Genomic DNA, 24,034 nt, shown 5'->3' on the forward strand with positions numbered 1-24,034 from the left:
GTACTCTTAGGCGTTAAAGTGGTAAGCCACACTGTTGATTTACTCACACAGAACTCATTCAGTCACTTTAAAAAGTGACTGAGTGAGTTGTGCTGGAAATAAAGAGAAGAAAATAAAGGCATCACTCACAAGGGTGTAGAAAGTGTGACTGAGACGTCTTAAATAAAACACATGGCGTTTACAGTGTACAGCCGTGTCATGGTGACTTGAGTTGATTGCCCTAAATGGAAGCTCGCTGGATCGATCCAGAGCCACATCATACGCCAAAGCACTCATGGAAAGGACAGCAGGAAGGTGTCAATAGAATACAATACAATACAATACAATACTTTATTGTCAGTGTTCCTGGGTACAGTGAGATTGAAAGTGATGTAAATTATGTAAAACCTATGCTAAATCAGTATGAAAAGGAGAAAAAGCCAAAATAATCTCCTTTTTTGTTAAATAATGACTAAAATAAGATGGAGGATTTCAATGAAACCTTAACGACAAACATAGATTGACTTAATATATGTTAACAGATGCTAAAGCAACTCGATACATTTTCTTAAATTGTATTCATTTTCTTATGACAGCCTGCCATTTGATGGGGTCATTTCAAGGAATTTCATTCCATACAACATAACCTCCACCTTAGCTTGATGTGTCCCTCCGCAGAGATGTTGACTCGGATGGCTAGAAAGACCACAGTTTATCAGTAATTATCTGCTCCAGGTCACACAATATGCTTTATGTGCTCCACTGCTATGTGAGCTTCATAAAGGAAGTTAAAAAGAAAGCTTTTTAGCACTGGAAGCTACGGCGATGCAGAAAAAGAAACCACACTGGCACCTAATGTTTGGTGGTGTAATTACAGAATGACAGAAGCAACAGACAAGCATAAACAGCTATTACGATGTAGGTCCTGTACACAACTAAAATGTGTAGTTGTCACACAGAAATAAATGTAAGTGATCCTACAGGAGGTGCAAGACAGTAATGATGGAAGAAAAAAAAAGACAGTGCCAAGCGAAAAGACTCAAAAAGAGAACAATCTCGGGCTGAGTCGTGAAAGCAAGTTAACCTCCAGGCCATCGGGGGGACCTACTGAGCTAAACATTTAACTTCCTTTTTGTCACTTTAATGTCAAACCATAGCTGAAACACTAAGGCTGAAAATAGGAGTAGAGTTCTTAACATGTGAATGAGTTAAATCTGCTAGTAAGAAGATATAAATGAAAAGATTTTCCATGCTGAAAATTTCAATGGACGATTTTTACTTCACAATTTAAAATATGAGTAGTTACCTTACTAAGCACTAAGTGAATAGTCCATTGTGTTCAAATACAAATTACATCCATATTAATTATTTACAGACCCCACTGGAGGTGGCAGACGGCCCTTTAAGACGTTTTATTTTCAGCCTAATGAGCCGTTTTACAGACCGGAGGATCCAGAGGAAGTGTTGTTCTCCAGAGTGTTGTTCTCCAGAGTGTTGTTCTTCAGAGTGCTGGCATGTGGCAGGGAATTAGATTGTGTGCTTATGCAAACCTTGATATTAGATGGAAACCTTTGTCTCATGTCTTGAGATGATCACAGGTTATCCGTCGTGCTGAAATGACACAGTGGTAAGTTATTCAGCAAAATGGCTGATAGATGCAGAGACTTTTGAAAGTCATAGAAAATGATACCATAATACCAACTTAAAATGACTGTTATCAAAGTTGCAGTGTACTTTATTCCTTTTTTTGCTCTCCTTTTTATTTTAGAGCTCTAATGACATTTCACTGAATAATTCACAGAGTAACACATTTTCAGACCTAGGTTGTATTATGTTCGAGTTTTTGAATCTTTAGTCACTTCAGAAACTGGAGTATAGCTCTTTAGCATGAAAACGCTGCATTTTATTCGTTGTGTGCTCCCTTAAAAGAGCAGGTGTGGTTAAATGTGTTATATAAAGCTTGTAATGCTGTTAAGTAGACTTATGAAATAAGGAATATGTTTGGGCTAATGAATAAAGCGTGATAAAAATGTCCTTGCATGCACAACATAACTCTTCGAGCCCTGCAGCCCGTTGCAGCCTGGAATACAAGTGTTGGAATTAAAAACCGCGCATCTGCTTTCCTCAATGAAGCCATCCCATAATTAACCAGAATTCAATACACTTGAATTACAAAGTGACATTGTAGAACTTGCCTCTGAAAGATTTAAATATATTTATTTAATAAGCTGCCTTTTACAGAATTAACATTGGAAATGAAGCGCCACAAGAGTTTAAAAAGCAGAGACTGATAAACGCTGTAAACTCGAGGACAAATCCACCCAGAACGCTATTTTGCCCGGCAACACGTCATTTTTGGCGTTTCTTCTGTATGGTGACATCAGTGATTTATGATTTGCTGTTGCACTCACCTGTCTGAACGATAGTCATTGTGCACCAGTCAACTCTATTGTACCCCTAGGTTCATCTTCTTTGTTCTTTCATTCTCGGTGCAAAATATAACCCCCTTGGTTTAGCCGCTCTGTCTCACTGCACTCCTCAAACTTTAGGGAAAAAGAAAACTTCTGAGTAGAAATCTTCTTCGAAGTCAGAACATTGAACAAAATTAACTGTCAAAAACTGCAGACATGTGCTGCACACCTCAGAGGTTCCTTATTAAATGTGGAGCTGACTGCTGCGACATCTACCATGACACTAGTCATGACATGACACTAGTTAGCATGCATCTATTTATGCAAGACAACATGGGCATGCTTGATTGGGGGTTATTAGTGTGCTCAACGGCTGCTGCAATAAATTGGTAAATAATAAAGTATCCAATATTTTTATTTATCTATTTAAGGTACAGAAGTGATGCCCGTAACACATTTGCTCTCAATGATTATATAGTGGTGTATTTTGTGGATGTCACACCCCTCGGTACTTGTCCAGAGAATTAATATAAGCGGTGTTGGGTTGCGCTCAACAATTAACGCGTGTTAAATGCTGTGAACCTCCTGCGTGAATGTTGAGCGTTGACCTCAGGCTGTCCAGACACACCAGGACTTTGTTCTCTACAAAGTCACCTCCTTGTTTTTACGTTCCAATTTATCCTGACTGCATCATTTTTCTGATGTCTTTTCACCGTAAGGATTATGACCTCAGATATTACCTAGAGATTGCCATTTCTGAGATGAAAAATTGTCAAGTCGAAGTAAAATAACGAGAACAAGAGGGAAGAAAAGCCAGCAAGGACGGTTTTTACATTATCATTATTACGCACAGTATTTAGCTTTTGTAGAGCCCGATACTTTCACAGTTGACAGCTTTTATTTTTCATAGTTTCAAAACAATATGTTATAATACAGATCCATTTATATTTCCTTGTTTATTGATTGCCTATTGTTTATTGATTGATTAATAGGTTTTGACTTTTAGTTGTTTTTTTTCCATTTCTTGTCACTCTGAAGGAAATTGGATGTCCAAATTATTATTTTATTTTATTCCTTAGACTGAGAGAGAGTGCTTTCCACTTCTCATTCCCAAGCATCTCCTATTGCTTTTTATTGCTTCAGCAGCTGCATCAGGGGAAACATTTATGATTTGGCATTGGTAGCATGCAGGCAGAGACACCCATTTTGGATAATTGCTCTGAAATGTGCTTATGTAGAGGTGCCCGAGGCAACAAACTAACCACAAACATAATAACAGTTTTACTTGAGTGATGGAAGAAGAACTTGTAGACGGAGAAGAAAAGGAGGTGGAAAACAACACAGAGGGAGGGACATGGAGTGGGAGGCAAAGAGGAGTTTGTGCAAGACGAGGTCATTTTTGAATAGATGCTGACACTGCTTTGTTGTAAATAAAAGAGAGGTCAAACTAAAGAACACTTTACAAGGTCTGCGTTTCTCAGCTCTGTTGCAACTCCAAGGGCTCTTTAGAGAACGTATCCGTGCATTTTTGTAATATTTATAAGGTTGGATAGTGTTGTTTGTGGTTTGGGACCAAAGTGAGGTCAGTGAATTAACCCAACCGTCCCTTCTCTCCTGTGAACATATTTTCCATGAAACAAAGTAAGAAAGTTCTTCCACCGACATGAATTCATGGTCCTGTGGTGTCACGAGCACAATGATTTTTCTATTCTTTAAAGCACACACTCACAGGAAAAATATGCAATCTTGCTACCAAACTGGCAAGATTTTTTCCACCATTACCCTGACCGTGTGTGTGTGTGTGTGTGTGTGTGTGTGTGTGTGTGTGTGTGTGTGTGTGTGTGTGTGTGTGTGTGTGTGTGTGTGTGTGTGTGTGTGTGTGTGTGTGTGTGTGTGTGTGTGTGTGTGTGTGTGTGTGTGTGTGTGTGTGTTCATCCCTAAGCAGTTTGCTTAAATCTCCTTTAATTTCATTCTCAATCTTTATGGAAATCAACTCACAGCCAACTCCTCATTTCTCCATCTCCCTTACTAATTAAGAGCAGGAAATTGTTCCTGGAATTGCCTGGCATGAGAAAAGGGTCTCTCATCCCTCAGTCACTTCCCCATCTCGTCCGCGCGTCTACAATTGTTTTTGTACATTTGTTGGTCCGTCTGAAAGCCTGTCCTACACTTCCTTCTGTGTGTGCAGTACCTGCCCTTTTTGTTTGCATCTGCTGCGTGTAGTTTCGTCAGTATCTCGCCGTCTTTGTCTCCCAGTATCTCTCTGTGTATATGTGGGTAGGCATTTGGTGGATTTAGGGCTGGAGCTTTGGGTGATTACTCCCATAATGAACCATCGTGCTCTGCTCAGGCTGTCGTCCCCCACCGGGATCCGCTGTATTATCAAGTTATCATTCAGCCACAGCCATCCTCTCTGTTCTCATGTAACCTAAATAGCTGTACACACAAACTCTGATAGTGAGTATATTTATATTATATAAAATTAAATCTCGCTGTGTAATTGAGAAGTTGTACTGAAGAGTTATAGAGGTCTCAAATATTTGTGAAACACTTTGCTTATGTATAGTATGCTCCTGTCTTAAATGGGGCTTATGAGTGAAATTTGACCTCAAACATGATAAATTTCATAGCAATTCAAGCGCATTATATTGTGGATTTTGATACATTTTGCTGGAAGTTACACAGATGCGTGCTCACACCAAAATTCTGATAAAAAACATTTAAAAACTGTAATTTTCAAAACAAAGATAAGATGTATTTTGGGCTAAATATGAACAAAACTGCATCCTACTATCTTAACTACATGTATTTGAGGCTAAATAAGGGCAATAACAGGTCTTATTTTATTAAAGGAAATAAAATAGAATAAAACATCCATGGATGTTCAGTGTTTTGAGGCTTGGTGAAAATGTGCACCTCATGGCCTCACGGTGAATAGCTGTTAGCCGAGCTCTGTCCCACAATTCCTCCCCGAGTCACTGAACTGAGAGGGCTGTGATTGCCATCTGGTGCAGGTGAGATACAAACTACTCATAAGTGCTTATCACAAATCCAGTTAAAATAAATAAATAAAAGAGGAAATATATCCTGAAGTGCTTCCCCCTTTTATCTAAATAACTATCAGAGTTGTATCCACTAGCACGTCCCGCTGTGTTATCAGGAGCGGATTTTGACATTTACAGTCCAAAATGGGCTAACACTGGGTTAGACAAAATATTGCTCTGTCTGGACTGAGCTGAAAAGTTGCATGCCTTATTTATAGACACACTGTTGCGAGGAAAGTCAGCATGAACACTGGCTTATGATAAAAACCGAATTTTGAGTCTGTGGCTCATCAGGTTTATACAGCTAGATTTGCTACATCTCCCATGTTTTTGACAACTGGCACTAATACCCTTTTTCCTCCATTTTTCAGGAATTACTCCCCCTTTTAAGATGTCATAATATAGTTAAACACGCCTCTCTGGCCTCTCCTTTCCAAACCTCCACCAGTGTAGCATCTCTTTACCCTCCACACTTTTCTCTTTCTTTCATTTCCCTATTCAAAAAGAGTTATATTACCAAAGGATGGGACGTATTACCACAGTAACAGCTGCATTGTTTGATGTAAAGGAATCAATTATTTAGTACACAAAAACCAGGTTAGGATTAATGTCTTTCATTTCCATCTACTCATTTATTTTCGTAAATACTGCATCTTGTTCTTAAATGTAGTATTTCATTTAAGCTATTCAAAACTCTCTTTTGTGTTTCATGTTCTGCTTCTAATGTGTTGTTGATTGTTCACCTTAACACACTAAAAGGATAAGAATAAAAAGAAAACAGGAAAACTCTCTCAGAAATGTTCCGTGAGCAACAAAGCATTCCAAGCTCGTTTCTAATGCGTTCACTTATCACAGCCTGTGACCCATTAATGTCAATCATTTATTGTTTTTGGCTTGCTTGATATTTGTTGACTCTATGAGGAATTAAAGTAAGGTTAAATATATCCATAGTGACGGACAGAAAGGCATGCAGCGTAGCAGTGGTTGCCGTGTGTGTGTTTGTGCATGGTTTTTAGCATGGACTCCAACATGACAGTCAGCTGGCTTGCATACCTACAGCAACAGTGTATCTAAGTGTTTTTCCTTGTCTTGATCTGGAGAGCGAGGTCTCCACATATGCATGGCTGACCTAAAACATCACCAACTCCATACTTACTGCCATTGTTGGCTCACAAATGAGGATGTGACCCTGGTGTAAATTGACATGGCTCTACCTCCTTCACTGCTAAACCACAGGAAGATTTTTCCCTCAGAAAAGTTCCCTTTCCACCAAGACTTTCTCTTTCATGAAACAGTAATTGCTGCTGCTTCTGTGTGTCACATTTTTCGAGGTTTATGCAATGAATGTGACCACATGAATTTAACCCAGTTCACTTATGAAATTGTAATGCTTCAACCTCAGTTGACTAACACTGTCACCACAGCGTGAAGCATAAGTTTAACATTTTCATGAGTTTCTTTTTTTTCCAGTGCCTTTGCTTCATTACAATGAACTGTGCTTGTCTCCAGCTCTTAGGCTCTCATTTTAAACGTTCTTGTTTCTCTCCTTAGACCTGAAAAAGTCATTTGAACAGGAACCCCTGGGAAAGGAAGTGTCGTTGGAGCAGGAGGTGCTGCTACAGTGTCGCCCTCCGGAGGGCATACCAGCTGCTGAGGTACGTGCAATGTTATCGTTAATCCACCACCTGAGCAGAATGCAAACTAGGATGTGAGTTAAGACAGAGGAGGCCAAGAAAGTGCTTGAAGAGAAGGAGATGACAAACCGAAGAAGAGAAAGAAAAACTGGATGCAAGTCCATATAACAATAGAAATCATCAAGTGGAAATAGCTTGAAATGGCCCAGACAAGTCAGTTCTTACAGATATGTGTTTTAGAGACTGGGTGGACCACAGAATAAGTGACAGCGGACAGAGATTTAATGGCTGCATACATGACTTCTAAATCTGCTGTCAGTGTTTGTAGGCTGTGCCAAATAAAAGAGTAATGTGCCTGTTCAAGACACCATGAAATAAATCTTCTTTGTTCCCCTTTGTGATGTGCTGGACCAGAATTGATCTAATGCACCAAATACATCAAATAAATAAATAGATCGATAAAAATATCTGATAGAACTGTATTATAAAACCATAATACCTGAGTGCAATGAAGAAAGGGCAACAACATAAACAGCTTCACAAGAGTTTAAATTTGTCCTGCTTTAAAACATGTCTTTTATCCGTTTGTAGATATATACGGTGTTGTTTCACCTTATACAGCAATGCAAGTGTTGCATAATGTCACACTCAAGCGTAATCAGGGGGTGGGGGACATGTTTTGATTGACACGTGCATGAAAGTACTCCTGAACTCCAAATATCCATAGCTTAAAGTCTGACTTAAAATATCCCCAGTGAGCCAATTTGAGCAGAGCTTGCATGTGAAAAGGCCAGTTACTGCAGAGATTTAACCTAAATACAGTAAGTCTATTTCTCTTTTTTCTTTTTGTACTTGAACTATGCAAAAACAACAACAACAAAGAAACTTGAAACCTGCCATGGTCCTTTATTACACACTTAAATGCACACATTTGTTTGTGTGCATGAAGTGATCATTTTTTAAAAATCAACTAATGGATATCAGGCATAGCTTTTGAATTATGGTTCAGAATTGTTTTTTTTTTTTTTTTTAAAGAAGCCGATTTGTGTGAGGCTCAGTGAGACTGACATAACCTGACAGTTTCAGGTTATTTCAGGTTTATTGTGGGTTTTTCTTTCTTTAATGGGTAAGTACCAACAAATGTGTCCACGTGTGTATATACACTGCTTTCTAAAGTATTCACTGTCATTCAGATTTATTCAGACCTAATCACCAATCACCTTTTTGCTGTGAAGCTTTTAATGGAGATCTGGTGCTGCTGTTTGGCTCATGAGTCATATGATTAGTTCAATTAGGCCCAGCTGGGTTCAATTTAAGTGCCACATAATGTAATTGTATGTGCTCTGCACCAATTGTGACAATCCCCAGAGTCTACGACACCACTAAGTCAGGACTGCCAGCAAAAGCAATACAGATTAGGGTTGGGGTATGAGACACATTTGTTTTTTAAAGTATATTTTAAGCACTATTATTAGAAAACAGATTGAATAGTGCACCACAACAAACATGCTGGTGAAGGTTAGAACACCAACATCCTGGCACGAGGTAACAGAAGCATTAATCAGAGGGGCAACAAAGATAGCAATTGGGAATTTGCCCGACGGTATCTGGAGCCTCTTCAAACAAGAGGAAGAATTGACTCCAGGTTCTGCTGTTCAAGCAAAAATGTCCTTTCTGGCAATTAAGGAAAATATGTTGTAAACCCAATCTCTGTCTACATCCTTGACCCGCATCCCTACAGTGAAGCACGGAGGAGGTAGTATGATGCCATATGAATGTTTTTATCCAACAGAGCCTGTGGAATTGTTTAGAGATGAGAAGTATTAAGAAAGGTGCTAAACTTAGATAAATTCCTATAGGATAAGCATTTCAATATTGAATGGACTTGAGACTTGAATCAGTACTTACCTGCCAGCCATCTAATTGTAAATCTGACATGAAAACACGTACAACAGCAGAACTTCCTCTATGTTGAGGTCTCCTTTCAATACATCCCAGCAGCTTTTCTCACACCTTAGGGAACAAAAAGGGCTCCAAAAAGTTTGGACTTTTGAGGATGAATACCTGTACATTCTTCTTTTTTTCTAAATTAGAAATATTTTGGGCCCTTACAATAGCAGGTGTATTGTGTGCCTTAAGTTATGCATGCAATCTTGCTACTGTACCGAAGCTTTTTTCACTTTAGCTTTAAGCATATTACTGTTTTATATGGTATGTTCTGCAATACGTCCTGCTGAAGTTTAGATCTTACCACTCATTCCATCCACAAGAAGGTATGTGCATATGAATATGAGTATAGTAAATACACAATAACGTCTATATGTAATATAATATTCAATGCTTCAGGAGCATTGTCACATTGACATTTCATTCAGTCATCAAATGTGTCACATGGTAAGTATCTATTTTTAGAGGGCTCACACATGTCACTTCCACTCCCTCAGGGCTGTAACTACCGCAAATCCATTTACAATTCAGATTGTTCTTTGCTTTCCTGCTTTCCATCTGGCTGTGTTTCCATCTGAACATATGAAAACACATAATGTCATTTAGTGAGTCACTGGGGCAAGAGCTTTGAGAAGAGCGGATAAGGATTCCTTGAATCAGGTTTCACTCCTCAGGGTTGGATGGTCGTTTTCAATTGCACCTAAGTGCACAGCTCCCCTGAGAGAGGTGAGGGGAGAGAAACTAAAGCAGGGTGGGCGCTTAGGCAGATCGGCAGTGAAGGAGAGATCAGGGGAAGTTGGGCCAGCGAGACCAAAATACAGGAAGTTTAACTTTCTTCAAGCTCTTCTTTTAGCAAATCATGCAATTCAAGTACATTGGCATTCAACAGTAGGAGCCATCAAGACTTTTTTTTCCTTCATCACACACCCCCATTCACCCTCTCAACTCCAGACAAACTTACACTCCCAACTGACTCACTGACCCATTAGTGACTCATTACTACTCATGCATTATATGCATTTCTTAGTGCATTATCTGTTTTAGGCCCATTTGAACGCAACGCATTTATACTCAAAGGCATACTCAGCAATGTTGTGGGCAGACATAGACACACACACACACACACACATGCACTGTGCTCAATTTGCTCCTTTTTCCAATCCTTTCCCCCCTTTTTGATGGGATATCAGGGAAATTACTTGGTTCTGCAGTCTGCTCAAATTATTGAGTGAGTTAGTTGAAAAACCCTGTGTGTGTGTGCGTGTGCGTGTGCGTGTGCGTGTGCGTGTGTGTGTGTGTGTGTGTGTGTGTGTGTGTGTGTGTGTGTGTGTGTGTGTGTGTGTGTGTGTGTGTGTGTGTGTGTGTGTGTGTGTGTGTGTGTATTACAACCCTTCTTTTGTGTTTTTGTTTCTTTTTTTCTTCGTCTGATTGACCGTTCTTGTTGTTGTCATCCCTCAACCTCTCTAAAAATGTTCTAATATTAGTGGCTGTGGTTGTCGCGTCGACCAGTTGATGACTGCCATAAAGTTGTCACTGTGACGGGGTTGTTACACCGATATGTGATCCCCATATCTTAATGTCCAGCTGGTATCTGGCTGTCAGCGTGCTGCACCAAAGCCTGAACTCCCTAAACAAACACAATCATAATTTACAATCACATTTTCACAGCATAACCGTGCACATGCCAACATGTGTAGTCACTGATGTCTGTGGTTGTATATATGCATATATGGTCTCAACAAATGTACACAAACACCCTGCAGCATGAGAAGACGTACATGAAAAAGCAGATCAGCTAGTGATCATTTTAACTGCAAAACTCCCAGCCTTAATCATACAGGATCAAATCTCATTTCATTTTGCAAAAAGAAAAAAGAATAGAAATAAAGAAATAAAATAAAAAGTCAACACACCTTCACACCATTACTTCATTGTTATCCCCCTTTAACAGTACTGTATTTCTGAACATTAATGTCTCTTTTACTTATTTTTTTCTCTTGCTTTCAATCGAAAGGTCCAGTGAGACACAATTTAAAACATTGTGAATCCTTGAGATGCATCTAAATCTCTTTCTGCTGTGATATAAAGCTTTCAAAAGCTGATTTAAGGCTATTGGATTCAGCAAGGAGGGTTCAGCAGTTCAACAGGAAAGTCTTCAAGCTCCACAAGCTCCTGCCGATTCTGAAGTCTTACAGTCGGTACCGGTAAATGTTCTTTCAACGAAACATGCTCCCAGTTCGGGTTATTTTATTTCTTCATCTGGTCTTAGGTGTCGCATATCTGAGAAATCGAAGCCACAGTCATCCGCGCAGTATATTTTCCCCACAAATGTCGTGGGGCCCATTAAGACGTAGAGGCAGCGGAGTGACAGCGAAAATAAATATATCTTAAAACTTAAAAGAGTCGCAGTGACCCCATAGACCATGCAGAGTCAGTGAACTGCATATGGCAGGTGGAGTTATGGGTGCGTGTGTGGGTGCCTGTCTGCGTCTGTCGCTGCGTGTGAGTGATTACCCCAGCTGGAGCGAAATAAACACATCAGTGTGCGGTGACAAGCTCCACACACACACACACACACACACACACACACACACACACACACACACACACACACACACACACACACACACACACAGACACAAAGTCAGACAGTAAGAGGATATGTTTTTGGAGCCAGGTCAAGTTTCCGTCACATTCTCAACCACTCAATCTGCACCTTAAATTAGTGCACGTTATTCACACAGATAATGGTTCATGATCAGCACTTTGATTCATCTGTCTGGGTCTAATTATTTATTGTTTTGTTTTTAACCTGAAAAGACTAACTGAAGGCAATGGGTGTTTTTTGTTTATAAGCATTTACATATTTATACCACAATACATTTAATTTATTTTAATTGTATGTGCAGCATAGTTCTTAAAGGAGCTTGAGGCCGGATTGTGGCAAGATTTATGAAAAAAATCTGTATACATTTTAAGTTTTCTAGTAATAATGTCAGATGAAGCGTTCCAAACCCAAAAGAATGTTTCCTCTAGTGTATCTCTCCGTTGCCTTGAACAGGCTGTGTGCTGCAAAATGTGCTGCAATTCGGTCCCGATTTTCCCGCGCTGGGCTTCGGATGTGACGTCACATGACGCTGCATGCACGTTCTCCCCGTTCTCCCGTGCGGGCTTCACTGTTGTCTGCAGTACCCCCAACGGCCGTCGTGGTGAAGGGTGGCGCTAGAGAGTCTCATTTCTTAAAAGGAGCCTCAAGCTCCTTTAAGGGGAATGTTCCTCAAACGTGGTGATTTAAGATTTGCAACAAGCCATAAATGACCCTCCTTTAGGGAAATATGTGCATGGCCTACATGTCTAATTTTACAGTTTTATAGCTGACACACACACACACACACACACACACACACACACACACACACACACACACACACACACACACACACACACACATCTTCCCAGAATGAGCTGGGGCGTGTGTGTTTGTCACATCTGACACTACTGGGTCCACATTTTTTGAGTGACCTCCTACAGTATGTTAAACAGTGTGTGATTCCCTGTGAGCATGTCTGAAGGCATCTGGGCTGTGGTGAGTCCAAAACGCCAACGGCTGCTTCATTCTTGCACCCGTACAGTCTGCTGGGCACAGTCACTTTCAGTCCTCACTGTTAAAGTGTCATGTGATGACGTTTACTAGAGGAACCTATCCAGGGGTTATAGCTTCGGTGGCAGCCGGGTGCTTTAAGTGGACAGAGAGGGTGTCAAAGTGAATTAAACTGAATTAAAGTGTGAGTTGGAAGCACGTCTATTGAATTACTTTACGTTTACATCCTTTTTGAAATCCCAGAAGGTCTTTGCATTCCTCTTCGCCTCAGAATACATTTCTTTTTTATGTTTATATACTGTCAGATAAACTATTCTGACAACATCACAGATGTGTTTAGCTTGCATTTCTGATGTGTCAAAGTCCTTGTGAAAGGATTTAAAGATGAAAGACGTTTTATGCAGCGAAAAAATATCTTCAAAGCTGAAGACATGATGGATGGTTTTTCTCAACTTGTTTATCACTAAATAAACTGTATTGAATTAACCAGAGGGGGTGAGAATTGCCTATAGACAGAATGTGTAATGTCAAAGAAAGCTGCAGATGCTTTGTTAGCTTTACGAAATGATTTGACCTCAGTTCCAGATGATTTAACGTCCCTGTCAGTCTAGTCTTTTTCTGAAAAAAAAAATAAATAAAAAAAATGTCTGGCTATATCAATGTGTCATGATGTGTGTATTTATGCGTGAGTATATTCATGTGCACTTTTGGGTTGTGTGTGTGAGTGGGGGGGTGGGAGAAAACAATTTATGTAATGCTTCCCCAATAGCTCCCTACCTTAATCCTCTTTGAAGCAGCATAGCAGCCCCACAGCTCATCTTCCATCACATTTTACCTTGATCCTCAACCTCTGTCAGAAATCATCACCGTAATCCACCGATTAGTCAGAAATCTCTCTTTTTTATTATCATTTCAACTACCTTGTGTACTGTAGGTGAATTATTGAAATGGTGTTAAAGATGATTAAAATACTGTTGCAGTTGCTGTGGAGTAATTTACAAATGGAAAAGATGAGCGAGGACAGCGTTTGTCTCTTTCTGGTGGCAAATGTTTTGTGGCAGGGTTTTTAGCAGTGTTGAGAGGGATTATAATCATCATGTGATGATTAAATAAAGCATCAAATATTTCCATTCAGATGAATGGAATGATATATATGTGTATGTGGTAGTTTAAACCAACCCAAGTCTTTTTTTTTTTTTTTTTTTAAAGAAAGTGGCACAATTACATAAACATGGACACATATATATATACAAACATGCAGAGCATGAGAGTGGCAGAGAGAGAGAGAAGTGGATGAAAATACCTATAACCAGCATAAGCTGTGATTTTTAGGAGCCTTTGGAGGCTGCTCATCCAGCGATAAGCCATGTCAGTAAGTTCAGGCATTAATCAGATCCCACTCCACAGCCAGCAGACTGTGCAGGGTTGTATCAGAAATGTGGCTTTTTCCACTGCAAAACCACACCACTGGTTATCAGTTTCCCTCAATGTTTTCTCTTTGTATCTTTATACACTCATAAAATCTTTGTATCTCTTGGCTGTTTTTTCAGTCCACTTCCATTCAGTTCCAATCACTGCGCCTGTCTAGACAGGGAGGCTTAAATATATTTTCTTTGCAACATATCCTGCAAGGGAATTATTCTTTCTTTCTTTCTTTCTTTCTTTCTTTCTTTCTTTCTTTCTTTCTTTCTTTCTTTCTTTCTTTCTTTCTTTCTTTCTTTCTTTCTTTCTTTCTTTCTTTCTTTCTTTCTTTCTTTCTTTCTTTCTTTCTTTCTTTCTTTCTTTCTTTCTTTCTTAACATGAAATGTTTATCCTGGCTTTCTCGCATAGAGGAAGAGCTTTGCTATTTTAGCTCTTAAAGTGACTACAACTCCTCACAGTGCACGCGTCCATCAGCAAAGCCCCTTAAAGAAACCATCATTCAAATTCCAAAAAGAGAAACGTCCCATTATGAAGTGACTCTGTATTTTGTTTCCTAACTGACGAGTTAACCTGCCTCATTTCCCTACCTCCTTTGGTGAAAGCAGGGAGAATGCAGTCCAGTGATCACAGTTTAGTGCTCTGTGGCCTGAGGTTTGAGACTTTTTGGGACTTGGACTTTGCTCGTTTGTCTGTAGAGGTATGTAAATGGTTGAGTCAGGGGTATGCGGGTAGCCCATAATGAAGGCATTTCTGTAGCTCCCTCCACCCGCATGAGACACCCCCTCATTATCTGAACAAAAGCTTTCATGGATATTTAAAGGCTTTTCTGCTGTGAGTTCTTTCTAATGTTTTTTTGGGCGGGCAGGGAATTGAAAAAAAAAATCTGGGTTCAAGGGTTAAACTGCTAACCCTTGACAATGTTTTCTGTTTTAACTTTATGCTCTAGATCCCCTTCTCAGATAGTACTTTTAGGTTCATTCATCCATGTTTTGCACTCCTGTTCCCTGTCACAGCGCGCTGGAGCCTCTCCCAGCCGTCATCAGGTCAGAGGTTAGTCGCTAGTCAGACCAGCCCTCCATGTATCTGTGCAACTGGACTGATACTGGTCCACAGGGTCAACGGTTGAAAAGCCTGCCTTGGGGTTTGAGCCAGAAACAAGGAGGAAGTGAAGTCATGAATACCGAAAAGAAGAAGAAAAAAAAACGCCCAAAAAATCAGGAAATACCAAATGTTTGTGAGTTCGTCCACTTTACCATTCGCTAATGCTCCAATTTGCCGCCTTTGTTTTGTAGCGTTGTTTTGATGTATGAGTTAAAAAATACTCACAATATTTATGCAGGAATATCGACACATGTCGTGGCGGAGGCTGGCATAGTTTAGTAGGTAACTCGGTCCTGATGTGCATTCGGACAAAGAAAGGGGTCTAGTTAAACGGTCTACCCTCCGCTGTGAATGTGACAATCATTTAACTATGCATGTAAATGAGGTGACTCACTTTATACAGCTCAAAATCAGGAAGTAAACAGTGTTTTTGGACAATGTGAGAATGCTGAAGCTGAAGAAACGGGCAAACTCCTGAAACTCAGAACTGGGAATGTCCGTGCTGTGCGGCAGCCCAACACCAGCGTTATGCCCTTTCTGTTTGCTCTATCCATCCTTTCTTCATTTCTTTTCCATCTCAGTTTCTGTTTTTTGTCCTTTTCATCTTCTTCACACATTTCTTTCTCTTGACCTGTCTCTCCATCTTCTTTGGAGTTTCTTCACTTTGTCTCCTGCTGTCACTCTCAGCGTCCCCCAGTGTTCTCCGTGCCCTTCGTCTTTTTCCGTTTGAGACACAGTGGAGGATTGATGGTGACATGACAGTGTGAGAGTGCACTGCAGCAGCCAGCGCTGCCCTCGGCAATCCCGCTAGTGTTGTCATGGATGAATGAACACACTGTTTTGACTCCGGGTGCAGCGTTGTCAAATAACAAAACTCTGTTCTGTTCTGTCAACTTTTATAAGTTGTTAGACCTCATAAGTCTTTTGTTGCCACAAAAACTTTCAGACATGCAAACTTTTAACATGTAGAAAAGGTTTCAGAGTGTTCTCATTTATATTATAGTGACGCAACGAACATAAGATGATAATTCATGAAATGAGCACTAAGATTTCTACCTCTTGAATGCTGGAAAGAGTTGTGAGTTAATTTTCTATACATTAGTACTTGAGCAATTGGGGCAGTAAGTTCCTCATTTGAGACCAAGATTGAAAAACTTTAATAAGCCAGGGCTTTGCTGCCAATTAATTGCTTTTCACTTACATCACTGTTCATTTAAGAAGTCTTTAGTGAGTTCCTAAAGGAGGTCATTGCAATGATTGTTTTCGTTCCTTCCTTCTCCCTTTTCTTACTTCTTTTCTTCTTTTTCTTTTAAGAAATATCTCTGTGTTGTTTGCAGATGATCACCCTATGCTGCTTGATGGCTGGGAAACCACAGTTTTGCATGCTTTTTCATGCAAATATTTGAAATCAAATGTACCTACATTTTTGCTGAAGCGTTTTAACAGCCAGTGGCAGCAACAGTGGCTCATCAAACTGAGCGGAGCGCTCACAAGCCCTTGGCACAATTGATGCTCTGCTGGTTTCAGACGCATTATTCTTTCAAAGGTGGGTGGCAGGTTGTTGCTGAAGTGTGACCTGGCAGAGACTGAGGTACAGCACTTAAAGAAAATATGCCCCCGTAGTTCTTCTGGGGACCATAAAGAAGGAAATTGGCTCAGATGATGGGATCCACAATTTATTTGTTTTTTTTTCTTCTTCCTTTTAGTCGGTACTTTAATGCACTGCCTCACAAAACTGGAATATCCCCGACTTTATATCCACCGCAATAGTGCTTTTAATTTCTACGCACATTCATTTTTATGCGGTAAGCATATTATCTACAATTGGTACACTAAACTATGCACATATTTAGGTAATAAACTGAAAAATGGAAACTTTTTTTTTTAAAGTATCTGTTTATTTTTTCCGAGGCAAAATGTTTTTTAAAGTAAAGATTAGTAATTGAGTTTTGCAAAAAAAATACAAATTATTTTATTTTCTCTGGTGATTTTACATCTTTCTTGGAATGTGCACAGCAGAATATCTCACACACACAATGTACTTATAGCAATAAAAAAAAAGAAGTGAAAATACAAATAAAAAAGAAAATGCAGCTCAAATGACGGCAGCCACTGATCTCCACTGACCAGGCTAATAAAGCAAAGCTGATTTTGTTATTGGGTGGTTTTAATAACACTGGAGAGCTGGAGAGTCAATTAAAAAGGATTAGCATGCCCCCAATCAGCTCAGAGTCTCTTCATGCTTTAATGATTATAGAGTGTCATCAGCACTCCTACACTGTGCTGCGAGTCTGCTTTCACACACAAACACACATACGGACAAGCTGAGCGTCCTTAAAGGTCAGCCGCCCACTCATAATAGAAATATACTTGATACTGTACATTTGTGCATTCGCACAAAACTTGTTTTTTCTCGTATTTTGCATGTTAATCCCCTCCCTGTGTCGGATAGGTCTGTGTTTTGACGTCCTCCCCCATTTCAAAGACATGCCTGTTAATTTAATTGCTGGCTCTAATTGGATGTAAATCAGACACTGAGTCAACATGGTAGCCTTTTTGCTGTAATGATACCTGTGATGGATTAGCAACTAGTCCAGGGTTGGCTGTAAATTTGACTGTAATTACTACTTAGTAACACAACAGTTGACACGTGGGAGCTCGAAATAATCTTTTTTGTCCTGTTTTTGGATTTTTCCGTTACACTTTATTTAAAATGCTTCTATATTGTGCTGCTCTGCTTGCACCTTCCCACACCTGGGGTCATCGTACTTACTAAGTGACCCGATCACAGGCGTGTAGCTCTGACGATAGCCGTTCACATCTGGCCACATGTCTCAGCTGACCTCTTGAGATCGGATCTGGGGTTGAACGTAGTCCCTCGCTCTCGTCTGTTGCAGATATTTGTGATGTTAAAATACTTAGTGAGCTGGAGGAAGAATAAAGCAGCAGCGACACTGTTTCAAACAGCTTCAACACTTTTACTGCACTGACCCATAACCGTACACAGGCCCGCTCTATGATTTAACTGCCTGTCAGTCACTTCAACACCGCCTCACAGAATCCACATAATTCAGTTATGGGAAATATATCACCTTTAAAGACTAAAGAAAACTTCATAAAACCTCATATTGGCACATGTTATGAGTACTTAAGCCTGAGCATCACATCTTCTATTATTATCAAATATGACAGTACATCTAAACACTTTGATAAGTTCTCAGTGTGAGTGTCAGGATCAGTTTCTGGATTTGGATGTGTTTGGAATAATACGGATGAATGAACCTGTGTGTTTGCATATTCTTAAATAGTGTCAAGTATGGTAGAAATAAAGGGTATCTTATCAGGCTCTGACTGTGTTGGCTTGGAAATTCCCCCAGACAAATATTGCAGTGTGACATGCTGAGCTCGTGGATTAGACGAGAACAAAAAGTACAGTTTACTATACACGAAAGGAGGCGAAGAAAAGTTTAATCTTTGAATTTTTCCAACTTTGAATTGCTCTGTCACAAATTGGAAGTGTTTCCCTTTTGAACTTCTCCCCGGTGATGTGTGAGGTGTTGATTCTCCTTCCAGCTGTTACTAGGTCAGCATCTGTTTGGGGAAATGTTCCCTCGTCGTATCTGAGCTGTTGAGTGGATTTGGATGTTTTTGGTCTCCGTTCTTCCTCTAATGATTTGAGCCGAGGGTCTCGTTTCAACTTTCCACCCCCCTAACACTCTCGCTCGGAGCCGTCATCTCTGTATTTTCTGCCTCCTCCCTTCAGCTGCCACTGCTGCTATCGCAGTCCCAGTGCGTTTGCCTGCCCTCCCGGCTCCGAGCAGTCTTCTCCGGACTCGGTTTGTGTGTTTATTCAAGTACTTATTTCCTTGCCTATAACCAGTGAGAGGTTCTAATATTAATTTAGCAATTACTTGTTTGTTTTGCAAATAGTTCTATGCCAAACCACACTTCCGCTTATATTCCGGTGGACTTCTGAGGCCTGTGGTGAATTTCTTTTTTAAACATTTCTTATTAAAAGCCGCTCAACGTTGATTATGATACAATGGAACATGCGAGGAGAGAGTCCACTTTCCCCCAAGGATATCAACATAGTCCCATCCCTGACACAAAGAGGAAATGGCTTTTCTCCCTCAGCCACAAGTTTAAAATCAGCAAACATCTATCCAGTGTTGTTCGCTTACCTACCTGATCTCTCACCTCAAAAGCTCTTTGGCCATATCTGTTTTTTTCTCTTCCTCAGAGACTCTCAGATAATGGAAATAAAAAAAAAAAGCAATTTGCTTCAAACTCCAGCTTGTACCAGTGTTTAATGTTTGCTGTTGTGACAAGACACAGCAAAAAGAAACCCTGCATCTTAAAAGAAATAGTTAAAATGCTGTGATTTGAATAATAACTTATGTTGACACAGCTTCTTTTTTTTTTTTTTTGTTAAGATCTCTTTGTGGTTTCCATGTAAAGCAGACTTCAAGTTTCACCCCTGCAGTCCTCTAACGTGCATATGCACTGGGATTGTCTCGCACTTTGATGCATCTCAAACGCGTATTTTTCACCCTTTCGTTCTTTTTTTTTAAACTTCCACTTTCTTTCTGTGGCTTCCTCCCATTTACTCAGCGACCACCTGCACAATGTCTGCAGAAGCTCAGCAGCCCATCAATCAATCTTCCACAGTGCTAGTCCCTTGATGTAATGCATGGTTGCTCTTCTTAGAGGTGACTTGGGAAACTTACCGGCAGCTGTGTTACTGTTGGACTTTACATGCTCCTACACAGACACAAACACGCGCTCTGTGTTTTGACACATGGATCGCAGTCTAAATTATTACCTTCTCCATCTTCCCCTTGTCTTTTGCTGATTTGTTTCTCCCAGGCCCTTCCCCTCTCCCCTCTGCATTCCTCACATGACTTATACTTTTCTGTCCTACTTTTCCCAAGTGTAGGGCCTAATAGATTACCCAACTATGTCTTCTGCAACTCGTCTTTCCTCTGAATTTTCCACCCTCTCAGCACCTTGTCTCCCCCTGCTCTGCTCATCTTTCTCTCCCTAATTGTTGACATAGTATGGAAATTCCAAATCGCTTCATCTCTCGCTCTCTCTCAGTTTTCCTCAACTCCTCATTACCTTTTTATTTGCACTTTTGATTCCTGTGGAATCTTTCCTTCTCCACCTTTGCTGCCTATCTCTCTTCCGTATCCCCTAGCTTCCTTTTCCTATTTGTTGACATTTTAAATGTGTTTTAATAGATCACCCGTAGGTATGCACTCCCTGTTTCAACGTCTTCCTTCTCCATAATCACTGCCTCCGTAGCACTCTATCTTTCCCTCCTTCACAGTTGCCGTGGAAATACCTTTTCTTTACCCAAACCTTCTCCTCAGAGGGTTCCCCATCCATCTTTCCCGCTCTCTGTCTCTCTCCAGTCTTGAATGTTGACATGAGAGGGTGAGTCTAATAGATCACTGTGAAGAATCTGCACCTGCGTTAAATCTCAGAGGAGGTAAAGCTGTGTGTGTGTGTGTGTGTGTGTGTGTGTGTGTGTGTGTGTGTGTGTGTGTGTGTGCACTTGAGAAAAGCCGATGCTAGCTTTCTGTTAAGCACACATGTGACCTCATTTGGGGCTAAGCAACTTTTCTTTTTTTTTACATCCCCTCTCCTTCATTTCACCTGATTCTTATTCTCCTCTTTGTCCTCCCTTTTGCCAACATTTATAAACTCACATTGCTTGTTAAATAATGCACATACTGTATAGGATGTTTCAAGATAAATGCAGTATTGTGAAAAGATTCAAGAGCACAAAAGTCACTGTCGACGAACAAAATCCTCTTGTGGCATGTCTGACAGTCAAGGATCATTTGATGTCGTAAGTTGCAGAGGAGTGGTAGGTTGGGACTCTTTTGGCCTCTCCCTGTCCAAATCGGTGTCCTCTTGTGTCCCAGTTCTGTCTGTGTGGGACACCTTGGGGAGTTATTTCTTACTTCCTGCTGCATATTTGGGGATTTCTAGACACGCTTTTTCCTCAACTACAATTTAATTCGTGGTTGCGCAAGTCTTTTTAGGACTTATACTAAATTCCACATCTTTTATGTACAAAACCCTTGGGTAGAGCGTACGTGTGGAATTTTTTTTCAATCTTTTATAATTATTTAATGTATGAAATTATACCAGGAAACACTGGTACTCTCTTTCCTATTACATTTTTCATTGACTTTAATTGTAAAGAGAGAATTTCTAGAGCTCGGTATTTTTGATATTATGCAGAAGTGAAAAAGTGCTATTTTTAAAAGCACACTACTCAAAATAATTAACGAATACCCCATGTCACATATGACATATGCGTTGGCAGTCGGTTTTTGTTCATCTGTACAGAATGACCTTGTGATTTTTGATTCCTTTTTCCTTCTTTGATTATTAAGATTTTTTCATAAAGATCCACATATTGAAACACTACTGAACTACATTTCAACAAAGGTGTCTTTTAGAACTTCATTGTTGGATGATTGTTGATGCTGACCCAGTTATGTCAGTGCAGTTAATTGGGTCTTTATGTCACTCGCCTGGATCTAGTTAATTAAGCTGTCAGAGCTTCAGAAATCCCTTGTTGCCATGTGCACACACACACACACACACACACACACACACACACACACACACACACACACACACACACACACACACACACACACACACACACACACACACACACACACACACACACACACACACACAAACTTTCATGCACATGCTTCCACAAGCACATTTTCACCTCTTTACAGCCCATATATAACCATACACCCAGATAATGACCTAACATTAACCTGCACAATCTGTCCAGTCTGGTCACTCTTAGAATGTAATGTATTATGGTGGTGTTGGTGGCTGTAGTAAATTCCCTACAGGAGCAGTGGGCAGCAGGGTTGTGCTAATCACCTCCCAAGTGAAGAGAAGATGCAGACAGAAACACCAGGACATATGGACAATTAATACAATGATGTCAAATTGTGCAAATATACTGTTTGTGGCTGAAAAGCACACTTTGCACAATCAATGCAATTCAGTTGCATGACTACTGTAACGAAGCATTTCCTACTACTTCATGAACATTGAAACTATATTGAAAAGCACATTGATTCAGTCTCTTTACTAGTTTAGTACAGTGTTGTTTAAGTAAGAGAGCATGTTTTACTGCTTTGTATTTATACTGCCAGTCATGTTCTATGAAGCAAGCTGCTGTTGTTTTCATTCCAGATAGAGACTATTTGTGAATGAAATGCATCTTAAGCAAACATGATGGTTTAGTATTAAAATATGCAATATCTTTAACCAATTACTTTTAATGCCATCTTTTAAAATGATTTATTATGTAACAACGTACTGCAGACGTAGAGGAAAGAAAGGACAAGTAAAGAAAAGCTAAATAAAAAAAGAAGAAGCAAAACAGGTGTGATAAGCACAAACACAAGTCGGATGTTTGGGGGATCAGGTATCCATCCTCCTTCTCCCAACCAACCAATTAATAAAACTCTTCCTCAATCACAATAATCTTTAGATGTATTAAATGTGTTACATCAAAGTGTTTTGAATGTGTTCAGAGTCTAAATGGTGGCAGACCATGTTTTCACGAACACTGAACGAAGACATACATTTAGAAACTCTACTTTAAGTCCTATACTTATTTTAATGAGCTGGATTACCATTTTAGTCTTTTATTTCTCCATGAGTATTACACTATAATTGTCTGAAACAACAAAGCCGTTTTGTTCATCTTATCACACCAAGCTAATTGTTTTGTTCAATATCAACAAACACGCACATTCACACACAAACTTTACCATATTCAAGCGCACTGTTGGATTAAATTTCTATTAGCTTTCCTCGATTGAGTTTGAAGATTGTTGATTAGCCAGTAATGGCCTTTGTTACTGCGCTAATGAATAGCTTGATTACTATTCTACTTTACCACACATCAGGATGGTGGGGGGGGGGGGGGGGGGCGGGGGGGGGGGGGGGGGGGGGGCAACGTGTGTGTGTGTGTGTGTGTGTGTGTGTGTGCGTGTGTGTGTGTGTGTAGCATGTGTTGGTATTATCTTCAAATGAACAAAGACGGACAGTTATAGCCAATCGTCCGGGTTGGTGTCAAGAAAGCTGATGGCAGCAAGAAAGAAAGATAGATGGTTTCCTCTGCCAACACAAATCTTGTTCCCTCTTCCTCTTCTGTTTCTCTCTCCATCTGTGTTTGTGCCTCCCAATGTGTTTCCTCCCGGCCGCTGTATGTTTTTCCTTTCTGGTGTCCATCAACTATTCTCTCTTTGTAATTTGTCTATTGACTTCACCTTTCTCCCTTCCTCTGGCAGTCTCTCATCTGTGTTGCTTCTTTCTTTTTGTTCCTGTCATCATATTTTTCTCTATCTCTCTCTTTCTTTTTAGATTTGTCACTCGATACATTTCTGCTGATTCGGACCGTGTGTGCGTATCTTGCCAGTGGTGGTGCTGATGGGGAAGGAGAAAGAGGAGGAGGGGGTGTTAATATGTGTGAGTGTGAGTGGCTGATAATGGAAACAAGCAAGGCAATTATGGTGATGGCTCCATAGATGAAGTCAGAGGGATGATGATAATGGGCGTGGAACATCTGGCTATGATGTGTCCATGAGTGTGATTGTGTTTGCTGGCAGGGGGTTGAGTGGGAACTTGATACTGATACAGCTGGACTTGATTCTCAGAAAGCAAACATAAAAGTCTCTGTGAACCTATGCATGGATATTTGTTGTCAGTAAACACATTTTTTTTTCCAACCCACACGGTCTCAGGTGCTCACTGGAACTGCCAGACAAAGCTTTCAGCTGTCAACGAAGCATTATGCAAGGGAGTGCAGCAAAAATTGATTGTTGGATTCAGCTCTGGCCA

General features: G+C 40.2%; 1 protein-coding gene across 2 annotated transcripts in view; it reads left to right on the forward strand.

Moving 5' to 3' along the window:
- unc5ca (unc-5 netrin receptor Ca) overlaps positions 1-24,034 on the forward strand; it is a 216,619-nt gene that overhangs the window by 128,707 nt on the left and 63,878 nt on the right. For both annotated transcript variants that reach the window (XM_061729251.1, XM_061729252.1), the window contains exon 4: positions 6,986-7,089. In XM_061729251.1, the coding sequence (XP_061585235.1) occupies positions 6,986-7,089 (104 nt within the window). The remainder of the gene's footprint in view (positions 1-6,985; positions 7,090-24,034) is intronic.

Source organism: Cololabis saira, chromosome 9, assembly GCF_033807715.1.
Source record: "Cololabis saira isolate AMF1-May2022 chromosome 9, fColSai1.1, whole genome shotgun sequence".
Taxonomy (NCBI): domain Eukaryota; kingdom Metazoa; phylum Chordata; class Actinopteri; order Beloniformes; family Belonidae; genus Cololabis; species Cololabis saira.